Consider the following 19,897-nt stretch of genomic DNA (forward strand, 5'->3'; position numbering starts at 1 on the left):
TTTTGCGTACATATCAAGTGAAAGCCGATCTACCATTCTACACAAAATTCTTTGATTATCTTAATTCTAATTATGTTAGCGACCCAAATACTTTTAAAGTGAAAGTGTACAATGTGTTGACAAGATTTTTTTTTCTCTTCCTGAACTGTTCGCTAGCAGTGAACAGTGACTTGAAATCGTCCGCTTCTGATCTCTTCATCATCCGATTCCTCTCTACTGGATCCTCTTTTAGTCCTTTTATCTCTAATACTTAATTTCAGTATAATCAATTAGCACCAGAACTTCAAAAAAATAATCATATGGATTTACTAAAGATTAAATAATGTAAATTAATTCGTTATCCTATATTTCTTGCAATACGAATAATCTTCTTTAAGGATTCGGACAGTGATCAGTTCGATCAGCTGGCAATCAGGTAAACAGAAGTTTTCGGGTGTGGTGAAGTTACAGACTTGGTATAGGCAGCTTTTGGAGATTTATATTAGTCATTTACTTTCCTAATTTGTACCTGAAACTCCCAAGGTAAGTTTTGAAAAAGATTTGTTGCTGTGGTATATTTATCTCAAATGTTGCAACAGAAAATGCATTCAGGCACCGCATTGCATTGTGGCCTGCCGTAGTCTGCATGCAATGCAGATGATTATGAACGAGACAGTTTGACGGGATCGATTATCATACATAGTTTTAAGAAATAATTCATTCCAAATTGAAGGCGTTCTTTTGTTCAGTATTCTGTTAAACCAACAGTACTTGAATAGACTTCAGGGAAATTTCAAAGGCAGCTGATATTTACTTTATTTTTGGTAAATGCAAAAGTTAAAGAGCACCTCAAGACATAACGTATGGAAGTGAAAAGAGCATATTAATGAAATCCTCACATGGTAGAAGTGATTTAGAATGGCACAAATGAGTTACAGTAATATTAAATAAGTCCTGTGATAACTACTGACACGATAGTGGGGAGGGATATGAAGAGCAGAGAAAATATGGGGTTAGCTCAGAATATTGATTACTTTTGTTTTGCTAAGGTAAAGTAGTGTCCACAGATTACAGCAAGAGGATTGGAATATGATTTGGAGCATTATACTTTATTACAATGTTGAAGAAAACAATTGAGTTGTGTTAAGGGTCCATGAAGATCAGAAAAAATATCATTAACACCAAAGTGAAACACTTGTAAAAATTTCAAGTCCTATGAAAATCTCACCTAAGCTCCTCAAGCACCATAGATTGATTTGGATTTTCAGTACTCTTGATGATGGATTCAAGTGAGAAAATGCTGAACTTAGTGACAGAGTCTGGAAGTGTAAAAGGGGGAAGCTGAGAGTATATGTGAATTAAAGCAAGGTTATTTGTTTTGGCAGGGTAGATGGACAGGTTATTTGGAGTGTGTTTGAATGGAGAAAATTTGGAGGATGTGAAGTGTTTCAGACATCTGGGAGTGGAAATGGCGGCAAATAAATCCATGGGAGTAGTTAGTCATGGGGTGGGTGAGGGGGGCCAAGGTTCTAGAAGTGAGTCACAGGTGGGTGAGGGGGAGCTAAGGTTCTAGAAGTGAGTCATAGGCTAGGTGAGGGAGGGGGTCAAGGTTCTGGAAGTGAGTCACAGGGGGGTGAGAGGGAGCTAAGGTTCTAGAAGTGAGTCATAGGCTGGGTGAGGGGGCAAAGGTTCTGGGAGTGCTGAAGCATAAGAGGTCATTATCTGGGGAGGCAAAAACATGTATGTTTGAAGGTATAGTAGTCCCAGCAGTGTTGTATGGATGTGATGCATGGACTTTAAATGAGGATGTGCAGAGGAGGGTGGATGTGTTGGAAATGAAATGTTTGAGCACATTAAATGATGTGAGATGGTTTGATCAAATAAGTAATAAAAGGGTAAGAGAGAGGTGTGGTAATAAAAGGAGTTTAGTTGAGAAAGCTGAAGAGGGTGTACTGAACTGGTTTAGACATATGGCGAGAATGATTGAGGAGAGGTTGAAAAAAATGATAGGTATCAGAAGTGGAGGGTACAAGATGGGGGAGACCAAACTGGAAATGGAAGGATAGAGTGAAAAAGATTTTGAGTGATCAGGGCCTGAACGTGCAGGTGGGTGAAAGGCACAGATGGGACAGAGTGAATTGAAACATTGTGATATACATGGGTCGACTTGCTGTCAGTGGACTGAACCAGGACATGTGAAGTGGCTTGGGAAAACCACAGAAAGGTTTTTGGGGTATAGTTGTGCATAGAGGGCTGGAGTTTTGGTGCATTGCACATGACAGAGAATGGATGTGAGTGAACGTGGTCTTTCTTCATATGTTCTTAGCAATACCACACTAACACAGGAAATGGCAACCAAGTATGAAAAAGATTATCCCAAGACCAACTTCTGTGAAAGTCTTGATGTTACTTTGGACCTTTTTAATGGCTCATGCAGTCCAAGGCTGCACTACTTCCAGTAGAAGGGAAATGTAGACTTCTTTAGAATGAGCTGTTGTTTGACAAGACTGTATGGTCAATGACACAGCCTTGTCAAGGGTGAGTCTTCACTTGCAGTGTTACCTGAAGCAGGTGGAGTCAAGTTTCATTGAGGACTCCCTTCAATAAGGGTTACAGCAACACTTAGAAAGCCAGCCACATCTATAGGATGGAACTTCTGTCTTTGTTGTAGGGTGAATCCTAGTGAATTTAATGATAAGGTGTTCAGTGTGGAAATTAAATCTTACGCATGATGGTTCTTTTGATATGTTTAATCCATGCTTATAGTTTTGGAGAGATAGGTTGTTCAGAACATAGATAAGAAAGTGTAACCTAAAAGAAGTGTTTGGGGAGTGTAGTGTCAGGTGGATGTTTGTGGGGTGTAGTGGACTGTAAGATTAGTTTGACGGAGGTTTACTGGGTTAATGTTTGTCAAGTCATTACATTGTGAATGCGTTTCATTAGTGTTGTGTTTATTGGAGAGGGGTGAATTTATGAGAGTAACTGAAGTGAGAGGTAGGGATGGGCTTTTTATTTCTGCATGGGGTTAGTGGTTTACTATTCAGTGAGAATTGGGTATATTCAATTCTCCAAGTGGAATAGATTTATGAAAATGTATTTGGGGTTATACTTTTACTTGCAGTATACAGTGCTGTCTTGTGGATTCCAGAATTATTATTTACTGTATTTTTATGAAGTGTCATTTATTTTAGATACAACTGTGTCATTTACTCTTCAAAACATTATGAGCTTCAATTATTGTCTTACATGCATCTATGTCACCACTCTTCAAAACATTATGAGCTTTAAAATGGCGTTTGATTTTAGTATTGATTTTGCCAGTTATAGTCTTAAAGAATGGTTTAACTTTTCAGATATTAGTCACTTACAGTAAATGCTAGCCCACAGAAATTTGCGTTTGATTCTATTCACTGGATTGTGGTTGCAGCCCAGTCTTCGTTTCATCATGGCTTGGAGGTCTCATGGACGGGATAATGCTGATATGGTTAGGCATTTGAAAGGCAAGTCTACTTTTTGGCTTTTGTTCTTTTACATGTATTAGCAAATATACTGAACCTTTAAGAAATACTGTGTTAGTTTACATTATTAGTCCAACTCTGCACAGCATGAGTATCCCATATACCAAATGTGTGTAATTATATTACAGTAGTAATTTTAATAACTGTTATTTAAGACACTACAGTATACAGAAAATGTAGATGCAGAAATGTGATACAGTGGCTTGGCCCATTGAATTGATGGGCTCATGTAAGGAGTTTTGGATTTTTCTTATTTTTGACTGGGAAAGTAGTCTCTCAAATTCAAATTATGGGGATGGGTTGTTGAAGATAGAGTATTGAATTTGTAATCATGTCACACCTTGATTTGTTGATGTTTCTATAAAACTAGGTTAACAGTACTCTGTCTGGGTATCAGGAGGGTTAGTGACATCTGCTTGGTGAGCCAGCACTTTAGTGGTTGTCAAGTTGCACTCCTCTAACCCAGGTAGCTGTCTTTTCTTTCTGCCTCACTAACATGTGGACTGGTGGCATTCTGTCCACAAACATACGATCTCTCCTTGTCATATGTAACACTTGACAACACTTAACTTGCACAGTTCATTCTTTATAACTAGATTTTCCTGCAGTGGGCACTATGCGCTAGCCCTGCCTTTTGGCAAAATGGTAGGAGCAATAGATAGAATTAGTAGGTAGAAATATTTAGGCAGAATTATTAGGTAGAAACATTAGGAACATTAGATAGGAGCCTCCGCAAACACTGTGCTGGACTTGTTCTCTGCCAGTGGCCTGTTAAGGATGAGGCACTAAAGGCTGAGTAGCGGCACTGGAGTCTTTAGTTGTAGAGACTCTGTTGCCGTAGCCACCCCTTGTAGGGAGTTTCAGTTGGAACATGCATCAGAGATATAGATAGGTAGATAGATAAGATATATGCTTGATCTGTGTAGAAAAAAAATGCTTAAAAATCATGGATAAAAGTAATCTCATAGTAAATAATTATCAAGACAAGTCAGTGTTAGGTTTATGAGGACTCTGATGTCACAGTAACATGTATGGTGATAAAAAGTAATGATACTTAAGTATGAGTAGATGTTACAGAAAAATTTTTTAAAGCTACATTTTCTTTTCTCTCATATTTACTTCAACATTTATAAAGACTCAAACCTCATGTTTCAGCTAACCAGATTATCCGGTCGTCTGAAGTAGAGCGTGTGATGCTTAGAGTTGATAGAGGAAAGTACTCTAAGCACAACCCTTACATGGACTCTCCACAGGGTATTGGTTATGGTGTCACCATCAGTGCACCTCACATGGTTAGTTAATTCTTTTACTGAATTTGCAAAACACTGTCTTGTCTAAATTGACTGAGTTCATTAAAATTTATTGGCAGTTCACTGTATGTTGGTACTTCATATTGCTATTGGGAAGCATGAAAAATGTCTCAGAAAACCAGAAATCCTTTCAGCAAATCCCAGTAATGTTCTTTAAATAATTACTATGTTAAATCAATGTTTATGATGAATACTTACTTCACTGACATCCTCAGTGTAGTACTGTTTTGGTTAATAAACATTTCAAGCTATATATGACTTTTAAAGTGAAATTGGGAGTAAATGAATGCATGTTATGAATGGACAAATGATTGATTTTTTAACATTTGAACTGTAAGCCATAATTATCCTTACATGTTGACACTGTGGACTCCATTTCTGCAAATTAATGTACTAACATTGCATGTTTACACATGATTTCAGGTGGACAAGAAGTGGAATATACTAAGTATATGAGGTGAAAATTTAAGCTAGTTAGGAACTGGATGTTACCTTTGGGGAATTGGGGAAGAGAATACTATCCAAGTGTTTCCTGCATGTCATAAGAGAGGTGGAAGCAGGGGGTTAGAAATTGTAATCTTCTATATTATCACCCTCTATAATGAGAGACAAATAAAAGAATCAAGCCTGCATTATTCTTTCAAAGCTCAGTCATCTGCCCATGATGCTACCTTGCTGAGGCAACAGAGGAAGGAAGGTATGAAAAAAGAGGTAAAGTGTGTGTGTGAAACAACGTCTGTTTTGAATGTACCGATAAACAGATTACAGAGTCGAAGGAGTAACTCATAGGAATAAGATCTCAGTAGACAATTATAACGGTGAAGTAATATATGGTTTGTGCATCACAGGATCAGAATGTTGCAAGATGATCTAAGATGTAGTAAAAAGAAGACAGAATGGGCGAGAATATTATTGATGGTATGTTTTGGATAAAAATAGCTTTTTGGATGTAGAATGCATGTTACAAATTTAGTTAATGGAGGTATGTCACATCATGCCTTGATGAGATGTAGACAAGCACTTAGTTTTAGATTGGCAGAGAGTATCTTTTTATGATAGCTGAAATGATACAGGCAATAGTTTTCCCCGGTTATCTCAGATTCTGCTGCAGTGGCACTTGACCCCCTCCCTCCTAAACAGAGCCATCTCCCCCAACAAATACAACACTGACAACACACATATTGTAATGACTCACAATCATTAAACAAACACCCTCTTAAGTTAGTCTTTATTTTCACACCACCATGTGAAGCTACTTTCTCCTGGCATGTATGAGTTATGCTTTCTCATTCATTCCAGACACCGTCTATCTTTTTAATATTACAAGCATTAATTCAACTTATCACATGACCCCTCATGCCCAAAATGAAACTTCCATACTGAAGACACTGAACACTTACTCCTCAGTTGTCTTGTGCTCAAACTACAAAAAAAAAAAACACACAGCTGTGATCTCACTGAGCCAACAATATCAGTTTTCTGAGTGCTGCAGAAGCCCTATAGAAAAAAGTCCTGAGGTAAAAAGGTCCTGGAAGCATTGAGGGTTATGTGCAAAGAGCTTTTGTTATCTGGGAGGGTGAAAATGGGTATTTTTGAAGGTTTAGTCGTCCTAACAATGTTGTATAAATGAGGTGAGTTATGGGCATGTGTGGAGGGTGGATGTGTTGCAAATGGAATGTTTGAGGACAATATTTGATGTGATTTGATCAAGTAAATAATAAAAGGGCAAGAGAGAGGTGTGGAAACAGGAAGAGAGTAATTGAAAGAGATAAAGAGGGTGTGCTGAAATTGTTTGGACATATTGAGAGAATGAGTGAGGAGCAGTTGACAAAGGATATATATGTCAGAGGAGGAGGGGCAAGGAGAATGGCAAGACCGAATTGGAGATTAACGGATGTAGTAAAAAATATTTTAAGCGCATGCAGGAGGGTGAAAGATGTGCCTAAGATAGTGAATTGGAACAATGTGGTAAACATGGGCAATGTGATGTCACTTGACTTAATCAGGGCTTTGAAGTGGCCAGGGAAACCATGGTGAAGTCTATGGGTCCAATACTGGATAAGAGGCTGTGGTTTCTTACATTGCACACAACAGTCAGATGGTTATGAATGAATGCAACTTTCTTCTGTTACTGGTACTACTTCACTAACACGAGCTATGGCCTTGGGAGAAGCATAACAATAGTAGCACTCCTAGCCATAGTATACAGTGCCCCATTTCAGAAAAATTCACTTCCTGTCAAAAGATGTTTATCATTATCCCCTGAAGTTATACCTATTTTACCATTATTGTTCCGTGTCTTTTATATTACTTTATTGTATTTACAATTTTTTCTTTACTTTCAGCATGCACATGCTCTGGAATTGCTCAGTAATCACCTCAAGAAAGGAAATCGTGCTATGGATGTTGGCTCAGGGAGTGGTTATCTCACTGCTTGTATGGGTCACATGGTAAGTTCATGTCAGGTTGCATGCCCTTTGGCATTTGGTAATTATGTGTCTCCGAAATTTATTCACTTACATATTTATCGTAATAAGTTTACAACTTATTCATTAGCATCTGACATGGCATGGACAAAAAGATGCCGAAGTCTTGGCCATCTTGGATGAAGTGAAAATGGATTATGGGAAAAAGAATATAGAAAATATTGACTAGAGCCCCTCAGTTGTTTGTAAACCTGTCTCCTAAATGTGAAAAGTTATAGGAAGAGGGAAAGATGAAAGAAGGAATAAAATTACCGAGCTGTAGTGTTCAAGGAAAGGAGGAGGTATCATAATGGTCACCCTCATGGGAAGCAGCAGCCAGGCAAGTGCCATGGATTCAGGCCTAAATAACTGGGTCACATGTAGGAAGCTAAACAGCTTTAAACAAAATAATATCTGTAGAGCAGAAGGAGGGAAACAGCTTGATAGCGGATGGAAAGAGATGGTTCAAGAGGGACTCGATTCATTTCTGGTGAAGAGATGGGTAGAAGAACCATGTCAGACATGTGAGCAGTCCTCCATTCTTGGGTAAATGAGACCTCATAGATATGGAATAGCTGCTAGCAAGAACATTGCAGTACCTATAAAATGCCCATAACCTTTTGGAAGCATAATTTTTGATGTTCATTATATGGGGTTTCCATAAAGGAAAAGATATAGCTATAACTAACTTAATTAAGTTGTTGCAGGGATGAATTGTTTTGTTTTGAAATTTGGTAGAAGAAAATAGGTGAGGTTTAGAAAGAGGTATATGAAGAACTTACATATTTGCAGTGGTGAATTTAACCACGTTACATCTTCCCCCCTTTACATTGCTGAATTGGTACGAAGTAAGAAAGGAACAATGCTTACAGTGAGACAGAACAAAATTTAGTCAGTATGGGAGGGTCTTTGGTAAGAGCCCTTTAACTATATCTTTCACTAGTTTTAGAAAACAGATCAGGCAAGGCCTTGTTTCATACCCACTCATACACCATCATGTTGCCTAGCATACCTAACTGTCCAGCATGCAAACTTGCATCATTATTAAAAACTCTCGTAACAAGTCGTGCATGATGAAGCTTTAGGATTAAACCTGTATTTTATAGGGTCATTGCAATTTCTTTCATACACAGTTGTCAAATCTTTGTCTTACTCTATATATATATTGAGTGCCCACAGCCTCATTTCATTATCATGTGTTCATGTCCAATGTGTTATAGTGAACTTGGGTCTCCACTGTAATATGGAACTGTTTGAGCTCTCGTTATTTTTCAGTTTTGCACCCAAAGTTGATTTGTCAGGCAAGACCAACCTCTCCACTCACATCCCCACCTTAACATATAAAACAACTTCATTACATGCAGCTAAAATCTTTCCTCTTGTTTTCAAGAAATCCTCATAGGTTTTATGTAATAATCATGATTACTGGGAAACCTCAGTTGAGTTTTTTGCACTGAGGTGATATTTTCATGTATAAGTAATGATTGCTTTCTCCTTTGGCCTTATATAAATACACTGCTATATGTTTCTTTAAATCAGTGAAACATAGTGGATCATTTGCTAAACTTTGAAGTGTACCAAGTGCAGCCACAAATTTCTATTCTAAACAGATTTTTACATGGTTGCTACATGAACTCTTGTTTGGTGAACATGTCTTTCTCTTTGTCATGATTAACATCCAAATCTCTTGGCTGCTTCTGTAATAACTATTCTTTCCATGATGTAATCATAGTACAGTACTGTAGTTTTTTGTTTTTAATTTTTTTTTGGTGAGCTTCATATACTGTATTCAGGCTTGAATCTATAACATTTTATGAATTAGATGATGCTTTTCTGGATGAACAGAGAGTTTACTTAGGCATATATAATACACCACGAACACCCTAAAAGGTGGAAACAAATAAAATTATTTTAGTTTTTGAAATTCTGTGCAATATCTAATTCCCAAAGGATTATTAAACTGGTTCAGTTTTGAGTAGAAAATATATTAGGAAACTTAAGTAGGGACGGAAAAAAATACTGTATTGTAATAAACTAACTTGGAGGAGAAAGCTTTAGTGAGAAAATGCTGTAAATGATGAATACCCTAACTATTCTTAGAGTGAGAAATTTGAGAAACTGGGTTATTCTTTCACCTGCTTACCTTGGAGTTAACATTATTCATGACTTATACAAAGTCCAGAGTTTATCATCTAATACATTAATCCAAGGAAATTGTATTTTTTTTTTATCCATTCCCATGTTCCTCAGTAAACCTATAAGTTCCATGACGATCATTAACAATTATTCTGAGATAGAATAATATTCATAAAGACAGTAAGACTAATCATGAAAGACCATAACTTTCAGATGAGGCATATATGTGCATTTTGGTTGCTAAAGTGGAAAAAAGAATTATATATAACTGATGCATCACCCACTCTTTTTCATATCTGTTTTCTTTGCATCTGGCTAAGAATGAAGCTGAGTGGCCTCTAAAACAGGTGTTTTGGTGGCAGATTTGCAAATGATAGTTTACTCTGACAATGAAAACAGTATTCAAATCAGAACAGGTTTTTTGATACTAGTTTGATTTTAAATAATGTTTATGTATATTATATACTGGGAAAATGCACTAGTTAGAATGAATGCAAAAGGTAATGCAGCATGCCACATGACCACTACAAGATGTAATCTTTTGCATCCAGGTTGGTGAAACTGGCATTGCTGTAGGAATTGACCACATAAATGAACTCATCAAATTTTCTCAAGAGAACATCCAGAAGGATAGTCCAGAACTCTTGACATCTGGCACCGTCAAACTCGTTGGTTAGTGAATATATTTATCTCTTTATTGACAAAGATTTTTCATGAAACTGATATACAATGGGGATTATTTACAATAGGAAAATTATGAAAATTGGCATTTGATGTGTGATATTCCATTAGGATGTCCTAATCATAGTTCAGTTTTATTCATTAGTTACTTTGATAAAACATGATAGGGAGGGATAAATATACAGTTATGGAAAATTTTTAATTCTTTAACATGTACTGATTTTTAACCACTTGAAGTATGTAATTCTTAGATCTACATGAGATGCAGTGATAGGAGTCTGTGATGTTAACGTAAAAGATGATGGTAAGAAAAGAATAAGGTGGACATATAAACGTTATGCCATGAGCCCTAACTCTCAAACATGTTTGGTCTTATCCAAACTGCAGTTTAAATCTTAAATCACCACAGCTCTGTTTTGAATTCAAACCCAGTGTCGTAACCACTCTTCCTGCCAAAGTACTTTACTTGTGTACTATACACTCAATAATAATTTGTTAACCAACTCCATGTTGATAGTGGAGTCAAAGGACTATAGTGTTATGGAAATGTTTGTTTCTAAGGTGCATATTATGATTTTATTGTTAAACCACCATGTTAATGAATTTTACTAATCTGATGCTTCGAGTTTTGATGTTAATTCTTCTGTAATGCAATTGTCTCCATATGTGTTGAAGCAAGTACATAAGCCAGTGTTTTTTTTTTACAAAATAAAATGTTTTGCTCATTCTGAACCTTTTGTTCAAAGTTAATAATGGTGTCACTATCTATCCCTCTAGACATCTGTAATTTATTTCCATTTTGACTCATCAGAAACAAAAGACAAGAACTTGAAATGGTGATAAAGCTCCATTTTACATGAGCTTTTGAAAGAGTGCATATGGTATGGACCTGTTGGCACATGTGGTTGTATTTATTAAAATGTGGGAAACATTTTAAAATCACTTTACTAAATGCATATATAGTTAGCTTCAAATACTGTTAATACAATTTATTCATCATAATAGGGATCCTGGTATACACATGGTTATATCATTCTTTCATACATACTTGCTGTCCTGTGTGAGCATGGAAACATCAAGAACAGGAGACGTATGGCTTACAGAAATTTAAGAGGTTGTATTATTGTAAAGAATGTTTTAGAAATGGGGACCCATGAATGTAAAACTCCCTCCCCACATAGTACAAAGAGGTATTTACTGATTAATACATGTGTGGATCCTTTTTATGTTTCTTCTTTTGGAAAGTAATATAGGAGGGTAAGATTTCCAGCCCCTCCTGCTCCCATCCCTGTCTGTCATTTTATACAACAAACAGAAAATATGTGGGCAGTATTCATTCTTCTCTACTCTTAGGGATAACTTATGTAAAATCCCCCACACCTCACCAGACATCCATCTGAAACTACACTCCCCAAACAAACATGAGTCATACTTTCCCATCTGTGCTCTGGATATCACCCATCCCTAAATTACTACATACACTGATTCAACTATTTTAGGACACCCTTCATGCCAATGAAGGAACTGCCAAAGTGGAGACATTTATCATATGCTGCTCAGATACCCTTTGCTCTCCTCACATAGATACACACACACAACATTACTATATTTTATGACCTATGGTCTCACCTGGTGGACATGGCAAGCTTCCTGAATGCTGTGGGAGTTTCATAAATATAGAAGGGGCTGTTGGGACAGAAAGTAAGTGATCTCTTTTTCATATATGTTCACTGTATCCCACTTGAAAAGAATAGTGTCAGGAATTGATGAGGAAAAACCCTAGCTTGACAGTTTCCTTAATTTCATATTTTGGAAAGCAATATGGTTGGGGAAGATTTCAAGCCCTCATTTCCTAAATGCTTTTTCTCCAGACTGCCTCCAGGTGCCAACACCATGAGGAAAAAGTCATTTTCAACAAAGCTGCATCATTGTCAGTAGAATAAAGAGAGTAAAGAACTATTGAGGACCTTCTCACCCTAAAGAAGCCCACCATAACTTGCTCCCACATGGAGTTCAACCTTGTAGCTGCAGGAACTCCATGGAATGATTCCTAGACTTAATAGTAACAATATTCTCTTGATATTGTGTTAAAGAAACTTGATGCTTTTTCAACCCCCAGTTGGTGATGGTCGGTTAGGTCATCCAGAGGAAGCACCCTTTAATGCTATCCATGTAGGAGCTGCAGCCCCCACTCTCCCCCAAGCATTGGTTGAGCAGCTTGCCCCAGGTGGACGACTCATCATTCCAATTGGCCCAGAGGGAGCTAACCAGAATCTAGAACAAGTGAGTTCATAAGTCCATTTATGAAATAATACCATATTTATTTAACCCTTTGTGTCCCTAGTGGGACCCTCCAGACAATGATATTTCAAGATTTTTTTAAACAATCAAAAAATGTTTTCATACTGTGTCTTGCTTAGCCAGTAGAAAATACATAGAGAAGTTAAAAAAAGGAAGAATCTTATAAATTGAACTTGTCTCGTGCTGTAAAGACATTTAAGTTTGGAGTGCTGCTTTAGAGTACGAATGGTAGAGTCATACTGCAATGCACTTTACTCCTAACTATTTATCCACAAAGTTCTCAATGTAACCCAAGTTTTCTTCCCAACGAGTTTTTATTTTTGACTCCGGCTTTCCCATTGCCATCTTCAATTATCACTGCCACTGATCACTCCATCACAACTTATAATTTCACTCCATGTAAACTGATGTTAAAATGTCTTTCAAAACTTAAGGATCCTACTATTATATACACCTAAGTTATTGTTCATAATGATAATGATTAGTTTTTAGTGGGAGCTTTTAAGATCTATAAACCTTTCCTAGCTTTAAGCAGCTTTTTCATGGTATTAAGAAAACCACAAATCACCTGGCTTGTTATTATGTTGCTGAGATTGCACCTGAATCTTTCAGATTGATAAGCTGGAAGATGGCAGCATCAAGCGACAGGTCTTGATGGGTGTCATCTATGTCCCACTCACTGACAAGGACTACCAGTGGCCTGGAAGGTTAGTTCGAAAGTGGATGGCAAAGTTAAATGCTCGTAAAGAACTTGAGAGAAAAGAAATGGAAGAGAAAAAAGAAGATGTTTAATAAACATATTTTAATTGATAAAAATTACTGTTATCTTCATAGATGATATGGGAAAATTATGATTTTTAGATTAATATATATTCATTAGAAAAATTCAGAGGAATATAGACACTCACGTTACTTTTGTTTTATAAGAAAAAATAATGCCTATGAGGTTTTCCCTGATGCAGCTACTTTCATTACAGTTACTATGGAAATTTTTCAAGTGTAGGAAAATGTTTCCTCAAAGGTTTTGGGGTACTCAAACTATATATTATTAATTTATTCTTCTTTTCTTTCTTTAACACTTGTTCCTTCATTACACTTGTTCACAGTATCCTGCATGAGCAAGGTAGCATCTGGAACAGACGACTAAGGCTTACAGTATAGTTTTTATTATTAGTATTATTATTATTAATACTAAAATTAGGCATTATAGCTTTAGACTATACAGACTTTAAGAAAAAGTTTCCCAACATTCTTGAAATTAGTTGTACCCTCATTGTTGCTCTTGCTCATTGCCAAACAGATTTCAAGCTTTGAGACTGTATGGAATACATTATTCACTGTATTTAGCTGTAAAGTATCCACAGTTATGAGATGCATGTTCCTTTTAGACTGAAAATAATAGTTTCTAAGAGGCTTACCAGAATATACAAACATGATACTTCAGAGAATGCAAGGGCATTCTTATTGTAGCATATTTAAAAAAACGAGATTTTTCCTCTTTTTTACATAACTGCAAATTGTAGGCTTCTGCCTTCTTAAGGTCAGATATTGTTGTCAGAACTGATAGGAGAAGCAGCTTTCAAGAGGATTCTGTAATAAGCAAATGCACAGATAGATCTCATCACAAAACCTGGTATCTTTTTCATCAAAATGTTTTCCAGTTTTCATTTCAAAGGGAGTAGGATTCATTGCCATGATCATGGGTTGGAATGTTTTGACATAGATTATTCTTTTTTCTTTGATATAAATTCTAAAAAAAAAGTGCTTTTCAAACAGACTGGTTTCCAGGATAAAATATCCTTTGTGCATGAGAATAGGTAGATATGCCGGTCATCCAATGAATTTCCCCTGGGTCTCTTAAAGATAAACTACCTTTAAGGAGAGCCATGAACAAAATTCTTTGTTTTGGAACCTTCACATTTAATTTTCTCAACAAATGCCTTGAATGGAATATGGAGAAAGATTAACGGACATTTGCCTTTCCACTCAGATTCCATACTCCTCTGTATGGAAATTTTTTCAGGCTTTTACCAGACTGCTCAAAGAATCATTAGAAATGGAATCAGGGTGATTATTGTTTTCTGTTGCTATAAGTGTATATTGTAGGAGCCTTTACTTGTGAAACATGACAAAGTTTCTCTGTCTTTTTGAAAAAAGGACGTTAAGATCGATGTTAACTTTTGAAGTTCGTGTATCGGTAGCTTTTTCTGGGAAGTGTGGTTTTGTAACATTTCACAAAATCTTTTCATAGTATTTAGATCTGGGAGAAGAATCAGTATATTTCATCCAGTATCTAGACATGTAAATCTTTTGAAGTTTGATGATCACCGTGCAATTGGATAAGATCACTTAATTTCTTTCTGCAAGTGAGATGGTTATTTTTATGGTTAAGACCTTTTTCATACAGGCCTTAAAAAATATTGTTTTGGAATCTTATTGATGTCTAGTTAGGGAACAGTGACTTCATAATACTCATGGAAAATTTCATAGGAGCAAGAGCGCATGATGTAAAGGTATTGGCTTTCTTGGGAACCATTAATTGGATGATATTAATAGTGAAGGGGCAAGGACACCTGAGAAACATCTTTGTCAAACAAATCCTCTGCTTAGATCTGGTCATTCTCACCTGCGTGGCTCCAGTAATACCTCTTTTAAGAGAGGACATCTCAGATCCAAGTTGTCATTAAGTATAAGGTTGTTTATGCTCCCACCTCTTCATGACCAAGACTAAAAATATTGGTTCTGAAGTATGAAAACTGTCTTTACCATAGGCAGAGCTTTATGACCATCCATTGCAAATTTTTTTGGGTTAGACTCGTCAAATCAGCTACATCTGGCTTTGAAAAGTTCACTAATGAGACTTCACTTTCCTATTCCTTTAAATCTCCCTATAGGCTCAGAGGTTTTTTCGTGGATTATTCTCAAGGTTACCTGACAGTTGTCATTTTTTGTCTTCAATCCACATTGATAATAATATGCATCATTTCCATGCTTTAACTAGGTTGCATAGTATTATATGGAGCATCTTGTGATGTAACCCTTTCAGCACTTTTCTTTATCTTGTCACTAGATTCTCAAAGGGAATGCACTATTGTTGGTGGCAGGCCCAGGGCCCAAGCAATATCATCATTTCATTCCACCATCTAAAACCATGCTAATGCATATATTTAAACATCAAAATGAACATATTTTTTATGTGTCTTCATAAGGCATATGGAACTCTAATTAAAAAATTCTTGATTGTTTCACTCAATACTCACTGTCCCTTGCCAAAGGTTTCCACTACAGTAGTGTTTGTTTATGCCTGAACCTATCTATCAATAGCATTTGCAAGAATTTCTTAAAAGTACTGTACTGTACGGTATGTATTGTTGCAATTTGAAACTTGTTATACAGTATACTATAAATTTATGCATATTTTGTAAAAGTCTTTTTTTTTTTGCATATTTTCTTAATTTGAAATATATTGTAACGTTGGTGTTGTATGGATGCCAGACATGGACTTTAGAGCAAAATGTATAGAAGGGGGTCTATGTTGGAAATGAAATGTTTAAGGAAAGTATGTGGTGTGAGGAGAGTTGATAAGAAATGATAGTGTAAGAGAGAGGTGTGGTGGTAATATGAATATGTATGAAAGAGCTTAAGAGGATGTACTAAAATGGTTTAGATAGGAGAGGATGAGTGAAGTGAGGGTGATATAGAGGATATACATGTCAAGTGGAGGGAACAAGGAAAAGGGGGAAACCAAGGAAGAGGTGGAAGAATGGAGTGAAAGATGCATTGTGTATTTGGGCCTGAACTTGCACGTGGATGTGAAGCATGCAAGGGTTATAGGGAATTGGAGTGATAAGATAAATGAAAAATGATGTGCTGTTAGGGGTGAACCAAGGAATATGAAGCTGAATAGGTCTGTGGTCTGGTTGTGGATGCAAGACTGGATTTTTGGGGACATTACACTTGACAGCTAGGGGGTGGATGTGAGCTAATGAGGCCAATTCCTCTTCTGAGAAAAATAGGTGAAAAAATCAATGTTTGTCAATCAACAGTGAATAAAGAAATAATGAAAATTGAAGAACCCCTGTACAACCATCAAGAGTAAACCAGGGCAGGCAGATATATCCTGTCACCTTTTAAATGTGGAAGCTGCAGCTACCTCATTTTGACCACAAAGGAATGGTGTGTGTTTTTGATGCTGAAATGTTCGGTAAAGTGCAAGCAATAAGTTTTTTTTTAATGCTGATTTGGAATTAAGAAAGTGTATTGAGTAAGGAGTGAGAAATTTAAGGGTGATATGGTATAATGAGGGGAATAGTTGATGAGAGAAAAGATATAATACTAAACTTACATAGTGTGAGCCCATGGAAAGAATGACTGAGGATGTGTTTGATTAAGAAATACAAAGGAAGACAAGTGTTCACATACTAAGAGTCAGGATATGTATATATATGAAAGCGAGTGGTTTCGTGATGAACATTTTTTTGGGTATGTTTGTTGTTTTTAAAGATTCACCAGGCCTTAGCCTGGCATGGGCCTTTGTCTCAAGGTAGCCTGTACTCTTTTTCCCCTTTTTCAGCTGTGCTGAAAGCATGGTGCATGGACAAGAAGGTTCAGCTTGAGCCACCCTTCTCATATTTTGAGATAGTTTACAGAATACTTGAAATTCTTCATATGCTATGTTGGCTTTAATGTCGTTAGTTGGGATATCATTACAAACTGAATGGTAAACAGTGACACATCTCTGTAACAGTGTGAATTATTGTAATCTCATATGATGGGAATTGATTTCACTGAACTGTAGCCTGTTTTTGTTGATCTTTCTTGTATGTTGTAAACCTTTACAGTGATTCATCTTTTAAAACCTGGTAGGTACAACTGATGTCTACAAGTTTTGTTGTTAAGTAAATGAAAAGGTCTATCATTACTTTCTTCTTTAAAATCTTTATATTGGGTACATTTAAGAAGTCATAAGGGACTCTAACTATATGAAAACTTTGCTAATCAGATCTGGCATAATTTACTATATTATGGTAAGAAGAGGATTGGTATTAGAGAAGAAAACTAACAAATTTGTACCTACTATCATCTGGCAGGCATAATGATATACTTTTGTACCTGAGTACTTGAGTATTAGTATATTACCATACTATTTCATGATCACATTAAAAACTGAACATTATGTGCATATACATCTTATGTAGTGTTTCATGAGGTTTTATTGTTTCTAGTCGGCACTGATGAGATATTTTCTACACACTCTCTTAGAGGAGGGAGATTGCATTTGCAGTTAGAGGAAAGTTGGCAGTAATACTTGAAATGTGACATAGAATTTTTAGTATTGTTGTAGCTATCACTCAAGTCACACAGGTATCTTTCTCCTGTACATGATTCAGGGTTCTCATCAATATTGAATAGGTGAGGTACTACATTACCTAAGATACTATGCACCAAGCAAGTATATCCCAGATGCACTTGAGGGAGCTGAAGATGTTTTATTGTAAAGTTGATATAAAGAGCGTAATTTAGAGAGTAAAGCTATAGCCCTATCCAGTATTTCTTACGGTCATTTTTACATACAGTGTCTTCCACACTTCATTGGTCATTCTGCTGAGCTTTATTACAAAACTTTTCTATGTTATATGGTCAGACAGCACTTGCAAGCAAAGGTTCTTAATACAGCCAAATTTTAGTTATCTTTAGGGAAATATATTTTTTAAATGAGTGGATCCTCTTATGTACTGACATAATGACCAGTAAAAGCAGTACATAATAGGATATTTGATTCCTAGAATGACTGTGAATTAAAATGTGGAAGACACTGAGCTATAATATCCCTTTTGAATGTCACCCACTCTCCATATATTGTAGGTGGAGGTACTAATCTGGGAGGAGAATAGGTGTGGCAGGAGTGTACACCGCACCATTTATCTCATTCCACAGACGGGAGCTGTGAGTCACGCCAGCTGAATCATAATTCCTCGCAGGTGCTGCTCCCTCCTTTAGTTGCCAGCTCCGATTGCACCTCTACCACAGCTACCTACCACTACGCCTACGCCTGCACTTCCACCACAGCCACCTACCAATACACCTCCGCCTGCACCTCAGCCTTACAATGCTGCTTCTTTCATAGCCTGACATTTAATCACTAATTGCCACTGTTTACTACCAAGACCTTCCATCATGCAGCAGCACAAGTTCATTATTATAAGAGGACTAGATTATACTTGCTTTGTTCGTATAAAGAAATGTATTCTGTTGTGAATATACAGGTATATTGATTATCAATTAATTTATATATACAGTATATATATATATATATATATATATATATATATATATATATATATATATATATATATATATATATATATATATGATTTGAAGCGTTAGTTATGGATATGACTTTTTCTTAAGTTACAAGATAGAGTCATCAAGGTTTCTCCTTAATAGGCATTCGACAAAGAGTTTGAATGCATTTTGATTTGCCAGTATTACAGATTTCACTAAATGCTGCACAATTATGTAGATGTCTTGTGCTTTAACCACATAAATACACTGTAAGCTTGAAATAGATAAAGTTTGGTAAACAAATGTTACCTGTCCCATAACTTTTAGTGCATGCTCAAGGCTTCCTTGTGTAGTTACAGTTTGGAAGTTAAATAGCATATTTGAGGGGCACATTATGACTTACAAAGATAGTGGGGAGATTGTGACCATGTTTGAAGGAAAGGCAAATAGATGGAAATATACAAGTATTGATTTTGTTTCATAATAAGCCTTTACATGGTTATGAAATATAAGTGCACCTCAAGGTGTCATTGCTGTTGGACCTTTTTAATTTTTGGGTTATTTAACCCCGGTGATAGCATGAACTCGAGCAAGCCAATCCATATGAGAGTGAATAAAAGTATCTCAAGATGGGTAGATGTAGCCTCTCTATATATCAACATATTTTGCTTATATTGGTAGATGTCATCACTTAGAAGACTGAGAGATGCTAGAAAATGGAGCTTTCTCATTCTCTGGAAGAAAGTATGAATGAGACAGAAATGTATTTTTTACCATTTCATGCACAAGTATATGAGTGGATTTGGGTGCAAGTGGAACAATAGTATAATATTCCTTATAGTTTATGCAGATAAAATGTAAATCATTTGTATTATGAGTTTGTGGGATCTACCTCTGAAAAATAATCTCAGTTGCTGTACATCTTGAGATCGGTGGATCTTTCACTGAATTCAGTTTATATTTGTCATATATTGAGTAAATGTCTGCAAGAAAAACAGAGTAGTAAACAGTGGAAACTTTCAAAAATGCAAGATGTCAAATTTTTTTGATAGATTGGAGATCTGTTTGTATACCTTATTACCTACAACTTAATAGTATGGCTACTGTGCATTTTGAATATAATGACATAGTTTAGTAAAAGGACCTTTCCTGAATGATGGCAAGAGCTGAATTAGTATAAAAGTTCGATTTTAGGAAAGGATGGTTGGGGAAACTAAGGCAT

At 36.2% G+C, this 19,897-nt stretch overlaps 1 protein-coding gene across 5 annotated transcripts; it reads left to right on the plus strand.

Moving 5' to 3' along the window:
- The first annotated feature begins 405 nt into the window (after nt 1-405).
- Pcmt (Protein-L-isoaspartate (D-aspartate) O-methyltransferase) lies at nt 406-18,490 on the plus strand. 5 transcript variants are annotated; one of them, XM_071690849.1, is made up of 8 exons: nt 406-522; nt 3,407-3,479; nt 4,653-4,789; nt 7,153-7,257; nt 9,960-10,080; nt 12,209-12,372; nt 13,003-13,097; nt 16,964-17,150. In XM_071690849.1, exons 2-8 carry the CDS (start codon nt 3,425-3,427, stop codon nt 17,004-17,006), a joined length of 720 nt encoding a protein of 239 aa, XP_071546950.1. In that variant the 5' UTR covers nt 406-522; nt 3,407-3,424; the 3' UTR covers nt 17,007-17,150. The 5 variants fall into 5 exon arrangements, with proteins under 5 accessions (XP_071546950.1, XP_071546947.1, XP_071546948.1 ...); XM_071690846.1 differs by lacking the exon at nt 16,964-17,150 and adding an exon at nt 18,328-18,490 and having other exon boundaries at nt 411-522; nt 3,333-3,479; XM_071690847.1 differs by lacking the exon at nt 16,964-17,150 and adding an exon at nt 18,256-18,392 and having other exon boundaries at nt 411-522; nt 3,333-3,479.
- Nucleotides 18,491-19,897: the final 1,407 nt, after the last annotated feature.

The sequence above is a fragment of the Panulirus ornatus genome, chromosome 49 (genome assembly GCF_036320965.1).
Source record: "Panulirus ornatus isolate Po-2019 chromosome 49, ASM3632096v1, whole genome shotgun sequence".
In the NCBI taxonomy this organism is placed as follows: Eukaryota; Metazoa; Arthropoda; class Malacostraca; order Decapoda; family Palinuridae; genus Panulirus; species Panulirus ornatus.

Coding starts and splice junctions, on each gene's coding strand:
- Pcmt (XM_071690845.1), top strand. CDS start 3,353: ATGCTAGCCCACAGAAATTTGCGTTTGATTCTATTCACTGGATTGTGG. Junction 3,480..4,652: donor TATGGTTAGGCATTTGAAAG/GCAAGTCTACTT, acceptor CTCATGTTTCAG/CTAACCAGATTATCCGGTCG. Junction 7,258..9,959: donor CTGCTTGTATGGGTCACATG/GTAAGTTCATGT, acceptor TTTTGCATCCAG/GTTGGTGAAACTGGCATTGC.